The sequence below is a fragment of the Crinia signifera genome, chromosome 7 (genome assembly GCF_055691185.1).
Source record: "Crinia signifera chromosome 7, ASM5569118v1, whole genome shotgun sequence".
Classification (NCBI taxonomy): domain Eukaryota; kingdom Metazoa; phylum Chordata; class Amphibia; order Anura; family Myobatrachidae; genus Crinia; species Crinia signifera.
This window is the reverse complement of record NC_139223.1, coordinates 70911733-70927627: the sequence shown is the minus strand read 5'-3', so window position 1 is coordinate 70927627 and position 15895 is coordinate 70911733. Positions and strand designations below refer to the sequence as shown.

The 15895-nt window shown below is 45.6% G+C and overlaps 1 protein-coding gene across 2 annotated transcripts in view; it reads right to left on the bottom strand.

The window, feature by feature from the left end:
• The window catches only part of SNX29 (sorting nexin 29), a 522757-nt gene that overhangs the window by 79639 nt on the left and 427223 nt on the right, over nucleotides 1-15895 (bottom strand). Inside the window, exon 20 of one of the 2 annotated variants that reach the window (XM_083153313.1) lies at nucleotides 653-792. The exons of the other annotated variant lie outside the window; for it this stretch is intronic. Within the exon in view, the coding sequence (XP_083009439.1) occupies nucleotides 653-792 (140 nt within the window). The remainder of the gene's footprint in view (nucleotides 1-652; nucleotides 793-15895) is intronic. 2 annotated transcript variants of the gene reach the window in all.

Genomic DNA, 15895 nt, shown 5'->3' with positions numbered 1-15895 from the left:
TTGCTGCAAGTAACTTCACAAATCAAAGATGATTTCAACCATAAGCTGATGCATACCAAGTATGTGTAGTATGAACATTGGATGTTAGAACTCTATGTCTTAAATCTCTGTGTCATTGGGGTTGATCCAATTTAAAGTGGAGTTAATAGTGCCGGGCAGGAGGTCTCGGAAATATTAAATTATTGTTATCACTAGTAGGGAGATGCCCTTATTTTCATTGCTAGTCAGGTGCTTAGTTGTGAGAAACCGCATTCTCTGACTTAATTGCCTGCTGCAATGCTTTTTGCACCACGCTAAAGGCAGAAAGCAGCATTGCGCCACTAGGAATTCAGCCTGAACCTCAGGACGGGTGCAAGCAGAAATCTTGTAGTCTGCCATAACAGCACAATCAATTGAAGCACACCGGGACCTCCTTCCAGCCGCTATTAACATTGCCCAAAATTGAATGGACCCCCTTGAAAGAAAATGACCATTGTAAAAGGCTCCTACTATTTACACACATTATGCAGCCATTATGTGGGCTGAATCCATAGCAGTGAGTGACATAAGTTAGTAGCATGGTCATAAATATTAGAACCCCTAACAAAATGGCTTCTTCCAATGTGTATTAGTGTCAAGTGAGCTTTCAAGGCAGTTTAAAAAAGTGACTTACATAAAAAAGGGCATTAGCTGTGTTAAGCCTTCTTTGTTAGGTTTGGCAGCGAAATCAGGCACCGTCTGTATGACTTTGTTCATGACGTTTCTTAAGTAGTTTTGAAGTTGTTTCCGTCGTTCCTCCACAAACTTTGCATCCTGGAAAATAAATATATATATTTGTGTGTTTTAAATTTAGCCATGCACATTGCCCATGCTTAAAATCAGTCCATTCACTAACTGATCCTGAAGATGAGGTCAGTTGCCCTCAAGATTGTCACGTATACTTTGAATGCATTTGAGAGGGCTCACTGGGCTTAGCTAGGTCATGCTCTTTGATTGTTGTGCAGAAGGCTGCACAAACATTCAACTCAATATGGGAAATTGGGATGGTTGATTGTGCCTGCTACACTGGCGCACAATAGGAGCTGACTGGTGTAAGAAACCTCCCTCATCTCAATGCACATAGATTTACAGAGGGAAGTTGGAAGATCAACACCCCTGGCGCTATAACATATACAATTTATCCAATTAAACCTTGTACAATACGTTTCTTTCTTAACAAAGATGGGATGTCACTTCTGACAGTGATGCTTCTTTGTTAACCCTTTGAGTGCCAAGTGAATTTGTCAAAATATTTGCCAAGCAAACCTTTTTATTCATCAAAATGACCTGTAACGTATGCCATATATAGAAAATATGGTAAGTGGTCTGGCAAACTATCCATTTTTTCCAAACGGCCCAGAGACATCCTTGATTGTGAAACCAAGCCCCCTCATGCAAGGCCACTCCCCCTTCCGTGGCCAGCCACACCAGATGTCATCAGGGCAAGTGACGTCCCTGTATACATGTATGACTTTTTTCTAAGCTAGTCGCATTAAAACATCAAGATCAGTAATTTGATGCATCCCACACAAATTATAACTTGCTTTGTTATCTTTACAATAGACTTTAAACTATAAGAAAATATGAAATAGCTTGCTTATATTTGTTCACACAGTGCAAAAAATCTACTCAACCTACAACTGCATCGAGTTTACTAAAGTAAAGATGGGCAACATCAGGCCACGATGACCCATCCATCTAACAGCACTTACTGTAGAGCATACTGTTTTCACTAGGCAATTATTAGTAAGGGGACACATTTCTTTAAAAAATGGTCTCAATCCTTTGCAATGTGGGTGCCACCAAGTGTGCAAGGGCTAAGATGTGGGGAATTGGGCCCATTGTGTGCCTTTTCTTTTTTACTAGTGTTTCCACAGGTGCAGTGTGGTATTGTCGGTTAACCACTGGCCAACATTGTTTTCATTGATGGCGCCCATGAGTTTATGGAAATCAGGAAGATAGAGGTTGCTCTGCTAATCCTGGGGTTTGTATTGTCTGTCATATAGGGGTTATTATTAGTGATGAGCGGGTCCGGATCTCCGAGATCCGGATCCGCACGGACGTCCTGAATCCGAATCCGGATCCAGGACGTCCGCGGACTCCCGCGCAGGCCCGGAGCCGAAATCGAGGCCCGACGTCACATTGGTGACGTCGGATTCTCGCGAGATCCGGATTACATAAAAGCCGGGACCCGCCGCCGCCATCTTCATTCTGTGGGGCGACGCAGAGCAGGCAGCAGTGCTGCCAGAGAGGGGGGTTTTATTTATTGCTCCGTGAGGGGGGTTTGCTGGAGCGTTGTGTGTGTCACTGTGCTGCTTGCTGCTAAAGAGCTGCAAGTACAGAGGGGGTTTAATCATTTTTATTGTGCTGCTGGAGAGTGATTTTTTTTTTCTATATTGCTGTAGCCTGCTCATCTGTAATTTGTGTCACTGCTGCTGCTACAGAATACTACAGACAGAGGGGGGTTTATTGTACTGCCGCAGAGGGGGTTTTCTTTCTATATTGCTATAGCCTGCTCATCTCTAATTGTGTCACTGCTGCTGCTAGCCTGCTACAGAATACTACAGACAGAGGGGGGTTTAATAATTTGCTGCCTGGCTACCTGTTATATGGTTGTAAACACCTACCAGGCAGTCACCTCTGTTGTTGCCAGTGCCACTACCTTGTACCTACCTCTCAGAGTATATAAAAAAAAATAAAAAATAAATTAAAAATATATAAAAATATAAAAAAAAAAAATTAAGTTGTTGTTGTTGCTGACACCACTGGCTGCCGTTAGATATCGCAGACTCAGTAATTAAATTTTTAACTGTGGTTTGCTGACGCCACTTGTTGTGTTACCTACCAGTGTATCCACTTTTGTATCTTGCTGCTGTTGTCACTGGCTAGTGACAACAACCAGCTGATATCTGGGTATCCAGTTTGCTGCCACCGCTGCCGTTACATATATCGCAGTAAATAACTCCGGTTTGCTGACGCCACTTGTTGTGTTACCTACCAGTGTATCCACAAAATAAATATTGTATCTTGCTGCTGTTGTCACTGGCTAGTGACAACCAGCTGATATCTGGGTATCCAGTTTGCTGCCACCGCTGCCGTTACATATATCGCAGTAAATAACTCCGGTTTGCTGACGCCACTTGTTGTGTTACCTACCAGTGTAACTATCCACAAAATAAATATTGTATCTTGCTGCTGTTGTCACTGGCTAGTGACAACCAGCTGATATCTGGGTATCCAGTTTGCTGCCACCGCTGCCGTTACATATATCGCAGTAAATAACTCCGGTTTGCTGACGCCACTTGTTGTGTTACCTACCAGTGTAACTATCCACAAAATAAATATTGTATCTTGCTGCTGTTGTCACTGGCTAGTGACAACAACCAGCTGATATCTGGGTATCCAGTTTGCTGCCACTGCTGCCGTTACATATATCGCAGTAAATAACTCCGGTTTGCTGACGCCACTTGTTGTGTTACCTACCAGTGTAACTATCCACAAAATAAATATTGTATCTTGCTGCTGTTGTCACTGGCTAGTGACAACCAGCTGATATCTGGGTATCCAGTTTGCTGCCACCGCTGCCGTTACATATATCGCAGTAAATAACTCCGGTTTGCTGACGCCACCTGTTGTGTTACCTACCAGTGTAACTATCCACAAAATAAATATTGTATCTTGCTGCTGTTGTCACTGGCTAGTGACAACAACCAGCTGATATCTGGGTATCCAGTTTGCTGCCACCGCTGCCGTTACATATATCGCAGTAAATAACTCCGGTTTGCTGACGCCACCTGTTGTGTTACCTACCAGTGTAACTATCCACAAAATAAATATTGTATCTTGCTGCTGTTGTCACTGGCTAGTGACAACAACCAGCTGATATCTGGGTATCCAGTTTGCTGCCACTGCTGCCGTTACATATATCGCAGTAAATAACTCCGGTTTGCTGACGCCACTTGTTGTGTTACCTACCAGTGTATCCACTTTTGTATCTTGCTGCTGTTGTCACTGGCTAGTGACAACAACCAGCTGATATCTGGGTATCCAGTTTGCTGCCACTGCTGCCGTTACATATATCGCAGTAAATAACTCCGGTTTGCTGACGCCACTTGTTGTGTTACCTACCAGTGTATCCACAAAATAAATATTGTATCTTGCTGCTGTTGTCACTGGCTAGTGACAACAACCAGCTGATATCTGGGTATCCAGTTTGCTGCCACCGCTGCCGTTACATATATCGCAGTAAATAACTCCGGTTTGCTGACGCCACTTGTTGTGTTACCTACCAGTGTAACTATCCACAAAATAAATATTGTATCTTGCTGCTGTTGTCACTGGCTAGTGACAACAACCAGCTGATATCTGGGTATCCAGTTTGCTGCCACTGCTGCCGTTACATATATCGCAGTAAATAACTCCGGTTTGCTGACGCCACTTGTTGTGTTACCTACCAGTGTAACTATCCACAAAATAAATATTGTATCTTGCTGCTGTTGTTACTCGCTAGTGACAACAACCAGCTGATATCTGGGTATCCAGTTTGCTGCCACCGCTGCCGTTACATATATCGCAGTAAATAACTCCGGTTTGCTGACGCCACCTGTTGTGTTACCTACCAGTGTAACTATCCACAAAATAAATATTGTATCTTGCTGCTGTTGTCACTGGCTAGTGACAACAACCAGCTGATATCTGGGTATCCAGTTTGCTGCCACTGCTGCCGTTACATATATCGCAGTAAATAACTCCGGTTTGCTGACGCCACTTGTTGTGTTACCTACCAGTGTATCCACTTTTGTATCTTGCTGCTGTTGTCACTGGCTAGTGACAACAACCAGCTGATATCTGGGTATCCAGTTTGCTGCCACTGCTGCCGTTACATATATCGCAGTAAATAACTCCGGTTTGCTGACGCCACTTGTTGTGTTACCTACCAGTGTATCCACAAAATAAATATTGTATCTTGCTGCTGTTGTCACTGGCTAGTGACAACAACCAGCTGATATCTGGGTATCCAGTTTGCTGCCACTGCTGCCGTTACATATATCGCAGTAAATAACTCCGGTTTGCTGACGCCACTTGTTGTGTTACCTACCAGTGTAACTATCCACAAAATAAATATTGTATCTTGCTGCTGTTGTCACTGGCTAGTGACAACAACCAGCTGATATCTGGGTATCCAGTTTGCTGCCACTGCTGCCGTTACATATATCGCAGTAAATAACTCCGGTTTGCTGACGCCACTTGTTGTGTTACCTACCAGTGTATCCACTTTTGTATCTTGCTGCTGTTGTCACTGGCTAGTGACAACAACCAGCTGATATCTGGGTATCCAGTTTGCTGCCACTGCTGCCGTTACATATATCGCAGTAAATAACTCCGGTTTGCTGACGCCACTTGTTGTGTTACCTACCAGTGTATCCACAAAATAAATATTGTATCTTGCTGCTGTTGTCACTGGCTAGTGACAACAACCAGCTGATATCTGGGTATCCAGTTTGCTGCCACCGCTGCCGTTACATATATCGCAGTAAATAACTCCGGTTTGCTGACGCCACTTGTTGTGTTACCTACCAGTGTAACTATCCACAAAATAAATATTGTATCTTGCTGCTGTTGTCACTGGCTAGTGACAACAACCAGCTGATATCTCGGTATCCAGTTTGCTGCCACCGCTGCCTACCGTTAGATATCGCAGTACATAACTCTGGTTTGCTGACGCCACTTGTTGTGTTACTGATATATATCCACTTTTGTATCTTGCTGCTGTTGTCACTGGATAGTGACAACAACCAGCTGATATCTCGGTATCCAGTTTGCTGACACCGCTGCCTACCGTTAGATATCCAAAATATGGAGGATAAAAAAAAAGGAAAAGATGAGGAGCCACTTCGTCGTGCTTCTGAAGCTGATGCCACTAGTCATCATGACATAGGCGATGAAATGCCATCGACGTCGTCTGCCAAGGCCGATGCCCAGTGTCAAAGTAGAGGGCATGTAAAATCCAAAAAGCCAAAGTTGAGTAAAAGGCCCTTAAAAAGAAAAAGCAAATCATTGGAGGAGAAACTTAAAGTTGCCAGTGTGCCATTTACAACGCGGAGTGGCAAGGAACGGCTACGGCCATGGCCTATGTTCATGACTAGTGGCTCAGCTTCACAAGATGATCAAAGTCCTCCTCCTCCTCCTCCTCCTCCTCCTCCTCCTCCTTCTCCCACTTTAAAATTTAAGAGATTTAAGGTGTCACCAACAAAAATCCAGCAAACAACTCTGCCTTCCAAAGAAGACATGGTATCACAAATCCCAGTGGAGAGTCCAAGGGTGTTGGTGGTTGCGATGCCTGACCTTCCCATCACTGTACGGGAAGAGGATGCTCCTTTCAGCATTCGCAGCACACCCTCTGCATGTGCTGGAAGGATCACAGACAGTGCAGTTGCAGATGTCGATAATGAAGGTGTCAGTGTTGTACACCAGGAGGAGGATATTGATGAAGCTGGTGCTGAGGGAGAAATTGACGAGGAGGACGATGCTGATGCGGTTTGCTTAAATGAGGCACCGGGCAAGACAGTTGTTGTCCGTGAGATCCCAAAGGGCATCACCATGCCTGGACAGAAGACCAATAAATCCACCTCTTCGGTCTGGAATTATTTTTATCCCAAACCGTCCAACAATTGTTTTGCCATATGTAGCTTATGCAAAGCTCAAATAAGCAGGGGTAAGGACGTTTCCCACCTAGGGACATCCTCCCTTCTACGTCACTTGAAGAGCGTTCATAAGTTGCTGTTTAGTTCAGAAACTGTGGCTAAGAATGTACACAGTCCAGGGACAACTAAATCCCTTTGTCCTGTTGTGTCCACGTGCCCAACTACACCGCAAAGTCCCTCCTCGTCAATTTCTTCCTCAATGAGGATTGGGAGTAGTCCTATAGGCCATGTTACTTGCCTGACTGACTCCTCTCCTATCCGGGATTCTTCTGGAGGATCCTGCATTGCTACGCCTCCTACTGCTGCCGCTGCTGCTGTTGCTGCTGGGAGTCATTCATCATCCCGGAGGGGAAGTCGGAACACTTATTTCACTAAGCAATTGACTGTCCAACAGTCCTTTGCCATGAAGATGAAGTATGACAGCAGTCATCCAATGGCAAAGCGGGTAACTGAGGCCTTAGCAGATCTGATTGTATTAGATGTGCTTCCGGTGTCCATAACTGCTGGAGTAGGATTTAGACGATTGATGGACTTAGTGTGTCCCCGTTACAAAATACCGTCAAGATTCCACTTCGCTAGACAGGCGATACCGAAGCTGTACAGTAAAGTGCATAAAAGTGTTCTCAGTGCCCTGAAAAATGCGGTCATACCCACTGTCCACTTAACAACGGACATGTGGACAAGTGGAAAAGGGCAGACTAGGGATTACATGACCGTGACAGCCCACTGGGTAGATGAATCACCTTGTCCAGCAGCAACAACAGCAGCAGCACCAGTAGTAGGACCTGGGAAATGCCAGCTCCTTCCTAGGCAGGCTACGTTGTGTGTAACCGCTTTCCGTAAGAGGCACACCGCCGATAACCTCTTACAGAAACTGAGGGTAATCATTGGGCAATGGCTTACCCCTCTTAGACTCTCCTGGGGATTTGTGGTGTCAGACAATGCCTGCAATATCGTGCGGGCATTAAAGCAGGGCAAATTCCAGCATGTGCCCTGTTTTGCTCACACGATAAATTTGGTGGTCCAGAGTTTTCTAAGAGACAACAGAGCTGTGCAGGGGACTCTTTCGGTGGCCCGAAAAATTTGTGGCCACTTTCGTCATTCGGCGGCTGCATGCCAAAGACTGGAGCGGCAGCAAACACTGTTGAACCTGCCCCTCCATCAGCTGAAGCAAGAGGTCGTAACGCGGTGGAACTCAACCCTCTAAATGCTTCAGAGGATGGAGGAGCAGCAAAGGGCCATTCAAGCCTATACATCCACCTATGACATAGGCAAAGGAGGGGGTATGCACCTGACTCAAGCACAGTGGAGAATGATTTCAGTGTTGTGCAAGATTCTCCAACCCTTCGAACTTGCCACACGTGAAGTCAGTTCAGACACTGCCAGCTTGAGTCAGGTCATTCCCCTCATCAGGCTTTTGCAGAAACAGTTGGAGAAAGTGAAGGAGGAGCTGAGACGGAGCGAGTCCTCTAAGCATGTGGGACTTGTGGATGAAGTCCTTCATACGCTTTGCCAGGATTCGAGGGTGGTACAAATTTTGAAATCAGAGGAGTACATTTTGGCCACCGTGCTCGATCCTCGGTTTAAAGCCTACGTGGTGTCACTCTTTCCGGCGGACACAAGCCTGCAGAAGTGCAAAGAACTGCTGGTTAGAAAACTGTCATCTTCTGAAGTGGAAAGTGACTCAGCAGCACCTTCTCCTTCATTTTCTCCAGCAACTGGTTCTGCAAGGAAACAACTGCGATTTCCTAAACCCCCCGCTGGTGGTGATAAAGGACCAAGTTTGGACATTTGGTCTGGGCTGAAGGACCTTCCAACAATTTCTGACATGTCTACTTCCACTGCCTATGATGCTATCACCATTGACAGAATGGTGGAGGATTATATGGGTGACAGCACCCAAGTAGGCATGTCAGAGAGTCCTTACCAGTACTGGCAGAAAAAAAAGGAAATTTGGAAGCCCCTGTACAAACTGGCTCTATATTACCTCAGTTGCCCTTCCTCCAGTGTGTACTCCGAAAGAGTTTTTAGTGCAGCTGGGAACCTTGTCAGCAATAAGCGTAGGAGGTTGCTTCCAAAAAATGTGGAGAAGATGATGTTCATAAAAATGAATTATCAATTCTACGAGAAAGACCAGCGTCCACAAAGTACACAGGAACCTGTGGTGGTGGATTCCAGCGGGGACGAATTAATACTCTGTGAGGGTGAGGAAGAACAAGATACTGATGGTGGTGAGGAATCGCTGGATGAGGATGAGGACGACCTTTTGCCTCTGTAGAGCCAGTTTGTGCAGGGACATATTAAATGGCAGCTTGTGATGTGGGGGCCCAAACGAACCAATCATTTCAGCCACAGTCGTGTGGCAGACCCTGTGGCTGAAATGATTGGTTTGTTAAAGTGTGCGTGTCCTGTTTATACAACATAAGGGTGGGTGGGAGGGCCCAAGGACAATTCCATCTTGCACCTCTTTTTTGTCTTTTGAATAATGTGCTCTTTGGGGCCTAGTTTGGGTGGGAGTGCCGTAGGACAATTCCATCTTGCACCTCTTTTTTGTCTTTTGAATAATGTGCTCTTTGGGGCCTAGTTTGGGTGGGAGTGCCCTTGGACACTTCCATCTTGCACCTCTTTTTTGTCTTTTGAATAATGTGCTCTTTGGGGCCTAGTTTGGGTGGGAGTGCCGTAGGACAATTCCATCTTGCACCTCTTTTTTGTCTTTTGAATAATGTGCTCTTTGGGGCCTAGTTTGGGTGGGAGTGCCGTAGGACAATTCCATCTTGCACCTCTTTTTTGTCTTTTGAATAATGTGCTCTTTGGGGCCTAGTTTGGGTGGGAGTGCCCTTGGACACTTCCATCTTGCACCTCTTTTTTATCTTTTGAATAATGTGCTCTTTGGGGCCTAGTTTGGGTGGGAGTGCCGTAGGACAATTCCATCTTGCACCTCTTTTTTGTCTTTTGAATAATGTGCTCTTTGGGGCCTAGTTTGGGTGGGAGTGCCCTTGGACACTTCCATCTTGCACCTCTTTTTTGTCTTTTGAATAATGTGCTCTTTGGGGCCTAGTTTGGGTGGGAGTGCCCTTGGACACTTCCATCTTGCACCTCTTTTTTGTCTTTTGAATAATGTGCTCTTTGGGGCCTAGTTTGGGTGGGAGTGCCGTAGGACAATTCCATCTTGCACCTCTTTTTTGTCTTTTGAATGATGTGCTCTTTGGGGCCTAGTTTGGGTGGGAGGGCCCTTGGACAATTCCATCTTGCACCTCTTTTTTTCTTTTGAATAATGTGCTCTTTGGGGCCTAGTTTTTCTATCTGCCACTGCAGTGCCACTCCTAGATGGGCCACGTGTTTGTGCCGCCCATTTGTCTTGCTTATCATAGTCATCCAGCTACCTCGGTGCAACATTTTGGCCTAAAAACAATATTGTGAGGTGTGAGGTCTTCAGAATAGACTGTAAATGAGTGGAGAAGAAAGCTGATGGGGTTAATAATAGCATAGGAGCAAAAAAACACCTAAATTATGCAATGTTAACCATTTTTATGCTTTTTTCAAAAAAATCAGAACCCAAAACCCAAAACCCAAAACCTTTAGGGGGTGTTTTGGCAAAACCCATTAGAACCCAAAACCTGAAGGTAATCAGAACCCAAAACCCAAAACCCAAAACGCGAAAAAGTGTCCGGTGCACATCTCTAGTTATTATATATTGTCATCCCTAAAAAGCGGGCATATTAGGCCTAATTCAGATGTGGTTGGAGGAGTTATCACTGCTGCTCACATGGAAGCAGCAGTGATAGCACTAATACGTGAATGCAGCAGGAGGCGTCATGCCTCCTTATACATTACTGTGCCGAGCTGCATTGTAGGATGGAGCATCGGATCAGCTGTAACATGATCAGCCTGGTGATTGATCCATGGGGTTCGCACACGCCATTCATCACAGATCAGAGCTATAAACCAGTAAATCTCCAACCTATTTGGGCTATTTGGGCTCATTACCATATGAAAAAAAGCCATTCCAATTAACAAGGTTAAATGCTGAATTCATACAGTACATGTGATTGCACTGATCTTTAGCCATTTACTAAACTCAGTCTACATGGCACTAACTTAGGTACTTGTGTAGTTTCACGGCGCCGCCGCGCACACACTCTGTCTCTGAAACTTGGCAGCCTGCCAGAAGCTCTGTTTAACTGTGCGCATTCCGCTCTAGCTCTGTTTAACTGTGAGCGTGCCGCTCTAGCTGTAAGCGTGATGCAGTCAAAATCCCGACGGTCAAAATCCCGACGGTCAAAATCCCGACAGCAATTGACAGAAAGTCAAAATCCCGACATGGTCAAAATCCCGACATTTAAAATCCCGACATGGTCAAAATACCGACAAGGTCAAAATACCGACATTTAAAATCCCGACAAGTTCAAAATACCGACACATAGAATGTAGACAGGTGAAAAAGTCAACATGCTTTCGGGCGACAGGTCGCGAGGTCGACATGGGTTTTTCACTGTTTCTTGACCCGACATGTGCCGACAGGCGGTATTTCATGCCCTACCATCCACTAGGGCGTGGTGGGAGAATAAAATAGTGTGCCGAGCGTAGCGAGGCACCGTGCCCGAAGCATTGCGAGCGCAGCGAGCTATGCGAGGGGCTGCGGTTGACTTCCAACTGTGTCCATGTCGACTGTGTCGACATTCAGGTAAAAAAACTGTGAAAAGCCCATATCGACCTCGCGAGCTGTCGCCCGAAAGTCATGTTGACTTTTTCACCTGTCTACATTCTATGTGTCGGTATTTTGAACTTGTCGGGATTTTAAATGTCGGTATTTTGACCTTGTCGGTATTTTGACCATGTCGGGATTTTAAATGTCGGGATTTTGACCATGTCGGGATTTTGACTTTCTGTCAATTGCTGTCGGTATTATGACCGTCGGGATTTTGACCGTCGGGATTTCATACCGAATCCCTGTAAGCTACGTATTGTAAGCTACGTTATCAGCGTAGCGCCGGGCAGCAGCACGCTGCCCAGGCGCTGACAGGTCACTGTGGTACTTGTAGTTCCACAGTGAAATAGGCAGCCCTGTGCACCGCTGACAACGGGGGCATGTAAAAGTGGACCCCCCAGGCACACCGCTGACGTGCCGGGGCTTCTAAACTACACACCCCGGCACACCGCTATAAAAGGGGGAGTCCCCCATGCAGACGCTAAATTTAGACGCAAAAGCGTCTGCAAACCGGACTACCTGCTAGCCAATAACAAGCCGGGGTTTCTGGACTTAGACGCTAAAGCCTCTGAATTTAGTTGGGTCTAGGGGTACATCTAAATTTAGACGCTAAAGCATTTAAATTTAGCTGAGTCTAGGGGTACACTATTAAAACCTGTCCACAGTGCCACTAGTCGACGCAACAGGCGGCCAATAGAATCATCCGGAGCAAAGGCGCGGAAGATGAAACATCTCTGCGCCTTTCCAGTCCGTGAGCGGGTACCAGCCGGGAGCAGCGCGTCTGCCGGAGAGGATGCCGAGGTCGTCGCCGGGGACCAGGTGAGTAGGATTTCCTTCCTTAGGAACCCCTTTTGGACTACTTCGGATCCTGGACCCCGGAGACATCAGCCCTGGAGCCCAGGACCCCGGACCAGCCCCGGAACCAGGACCAAGGCCCCGGAACCGGACTCTTCTGTCCTGGAGCCCCGGACCCAGGATCCAGGGACCGACCTACGGGCTCAAGGTAGGTAAGTATCAGTGTGTGTTATGTGTGTTATGTGTGTATTAAACTTTTATTTTTCAGGGTGTCAGTGTGTTTTATTTAACTATTTTTTGTACTGTAGAACTACAAGTGCCAGCGGGCCCTTTAATGCTCCGCATGCTGGGACTTGTGGTTCTCCAAGTCCCAGCATGCGGGGTAGGCTTGCTGGGACTCATAGTTCTACACTAGAAAACAATAGTTTTTAATCTTTTTTTTACACTTTGCATCAGCCCGATGCCCACTGCCCAGGGGCATCGGGGACAGCCCCGGACTTTCAGCATGGGCTGGTAAGTCCTGGAGGGGGGGGACCCCTTCATTGGGGGGGGTCCCCACTTCCCCAGGACCCCTGCCCATGCTGACCAGCCAGGGAGATAATGCTTTGGCCGCGGGACCTTATATAATAAGTGTCCCCCGGCTGTGGCATTACCCTGCTGGCTGGTTGGGTCTGGTGCTGGTTCTTAAAATACGGGGGACCCCTAGTCATTTTGTCCCCCGTATTTCGGGAACCAGCGCCGGACTTTGAGCCTGGTGCTGGTTTCATTAAATCAAGGGGACCCATATTTGTCGTGGACCCTGATTTTATGTCACCAGCACCGGCTCAATGAGCCCGGGGCTGGTTATGCTCTGGCGGGGGACCCTGCGCTGTTTTTTTTTTTTAATTTTAACTGTTTAAACTTTTTTTTACACCAGAACCCTGCACAGATCATTGCAATCTGTGCAGGGTTCTGGCTAATTCGCCCATCAGAACCTGGGCCCTTATTCTGGTCGGTGCGGATATATCCGCGTGCGTTCGGCCCGCCGATGTTTTGTGTCTGCGCATGTGCAGAGGCGTCTCTGCGCATGTGCGAGCGGGGCGTACGGCCAAATCCCGCATGATATGTGAACACTCCGAACACGGGGTGGAGAGGGGCGTGAAGGGCTATTTGGGCTCATTACCATATGCATACGCCCCGCGTTTCATGGGCGTTCCCATGCAAACGCTGGGCGTACGTATGGTAATGCGGCCGTGACGCACGTGTAGGGGGCGGACATATGACATCGCCGGATGTCAGCTGCCCGCCCAGATCCCTGCTTTTGCACGGAAAAATGTCCGTGTGGTCTGAGGTTGCGGGAGCTGGTGGAGCACTCGGTCCTGCATTCGATGGTCTGCGACCATCGAATGATGGGGGAGGTTCCCTTAGATGGAGGAGGCGTATTCCGTGAAAAATACACGTGCGGTCCGTTCGGCCAGCTTCTTACCGCGTATGGACAGAGTTTGCGATCCGTATGGAAGGCGGGGTTTCGCACGCACGGTCCTGGCCGCATAATCGGATTCGGCCGCACCGATCAGAATAAGGGCCCTGGTCTGATTTTTGGGCGAATTATAGACACAGTTTATACAAATCGCATACCATTAAATATGCAATTTGTATACTTTTTAATGTGAAAACATCTGGATGCGATGTGCTGCGAAAAGCAGCCATCGCATTTCCAGTGTGTCGCACTTTTTTCACATTTTCGCACCTCATTAAATATGCGAAAATGGAAAAAAATTCGATTTCGGACGTTTTTGCGAAATAAATCGCCAAAGTCAGATTATCTCACTCCATAGAATGTCACCCTAATTGTTCTGACTGTAAAGAAATTTTTTATTCTAGATGAACAAAATCTTTTTTCTTCTAATCTAAACTTATGCCCTCGCGTCCTAGCTTCCTGTTTGACAGTTCCTTATATTGGCCCCTAATGTATTTATACATATTGAGCATGTCCCCCCTTAAACTTCTCTTCTCTAGTGTAAATAGTCCCAGATTGCTTAATATTTCCTCGTAGCTTAAATTCTCCATTACCCTAATAAGCTTTGTTGCTCTTCTTTGGATTTTTTCTAATTCTATGATGTCCTTTTTATGGTGTGGGGCCCAGAATTGTACTCCGTATTGGAGGTGCGGTCTAAAAAATTATTTGTAAAGAGGCATAATTACTTTTGTATCCCTAGTTTCCATGCCCCTTTTAATACATGCTAGAGTTTTGTTGGACTTTTTTGTTGCTATATTACATTGAGCACTACACCCTAGTTTGTTGTCTATTTGGACTCCTAGATCCTTTTCGAGAACTGAATTACCCAATCCATCCCCGCTTAGGTTATAACTAGCACACTGGTTATGTCTCCCAAGGTGCATGACCTTGCATTTGTCCACATTGAACCTCATCTTCCACTTTTTTGCCCACTCATCTAGATTGTCAAGATCATTTTGAAGTGTGGTGACATCTTCTGATGATGCAATAACTCTGCTCAGTTTTGTATCATCCGCAAAGATGGATACATTGATGAGTAACCCCATCCCAATATCGTTAATAAAAATATTAAATAAAATGGGCCCTAGAACTGAACCCTGAGGCACTTCACTTAGTACTGGTATCATATTTGATACGGCACTGTTCATGACCACTCTTAGTTCTCTATTACAAAGCCAGTTCCCTACCCATATACAGATATTTGCCCCTAATCCCAGGTCCTCCATTTTATTTATCAACCTCTTGTGTGGTACGGTGTTGAAGGCTTTAACAAAATCTAGGAAAATCACATCTACAGTGTTTCCACTATCAAGGTTTTTGCTAACCTCTTCATAGAAACCAAGTAGATTAGTTTGGCATGACTGATTTTTCACTAACCCATGCTGGTTATTACTGAGTAAACTATGAAGGTCTAAATATTCCTGGATCCCATCTCTTAAAAATCCTTCAAATAGTTTACCCACTATTGATGTTAAACTAACAGGTCTGTAGTTAGCGAGATCCTCCTTTTTTGAATAATGGCACTACATCGGCTATTCTCCAGTCTTTTGGTACCGTTGCTGATGATAGTGAATTATCAAAGATATAATGTAGAGGGGAAGCTAATTCCTCTCTTAAATCCATTAGTGCCCTAGGATGAATCCCATCTGGCCCAGGTGATTTATTTGTTTTGATTTTGCTGAGCCTCAATATTTTTTATATTATTTACGGTTAGAAAACTGTACTCCTCTAACCCATTTGGGGGAAACTGCAATCCTTCCCTGATTTATTATTTTTCTATGTTTGGATTGGTTCCTGTTTGGGTTATTCTTCATCCATGCGACTTTGTTACATAAAAAAATTAGTTTAGGTGGAGGAAGGAAGGAGTTATATGGGCTGGACGGGTGAGGTTCCCCTAATCCATAGTCAACACTACAATTGTCCCCTCAAATTGGCTATAAAAGGAAGAAGAATTTCCTGAACAATCTAAGCAATGTCATTGGCAATAACTTTAGAAGAGAGGCTTTGCGGTCATGGAGCCTGTAAGATTTATATATCCAGTGATCTGTATCTGTGGATGGATCAATAGTAGGAAGGATCTAATGATGTAACCTTGGTAAATTCACTATATACCCACTAGAAGTGATCTTGAAAAAAACAATCCTAAACAATAGAATCAGCAGATCAATGAGT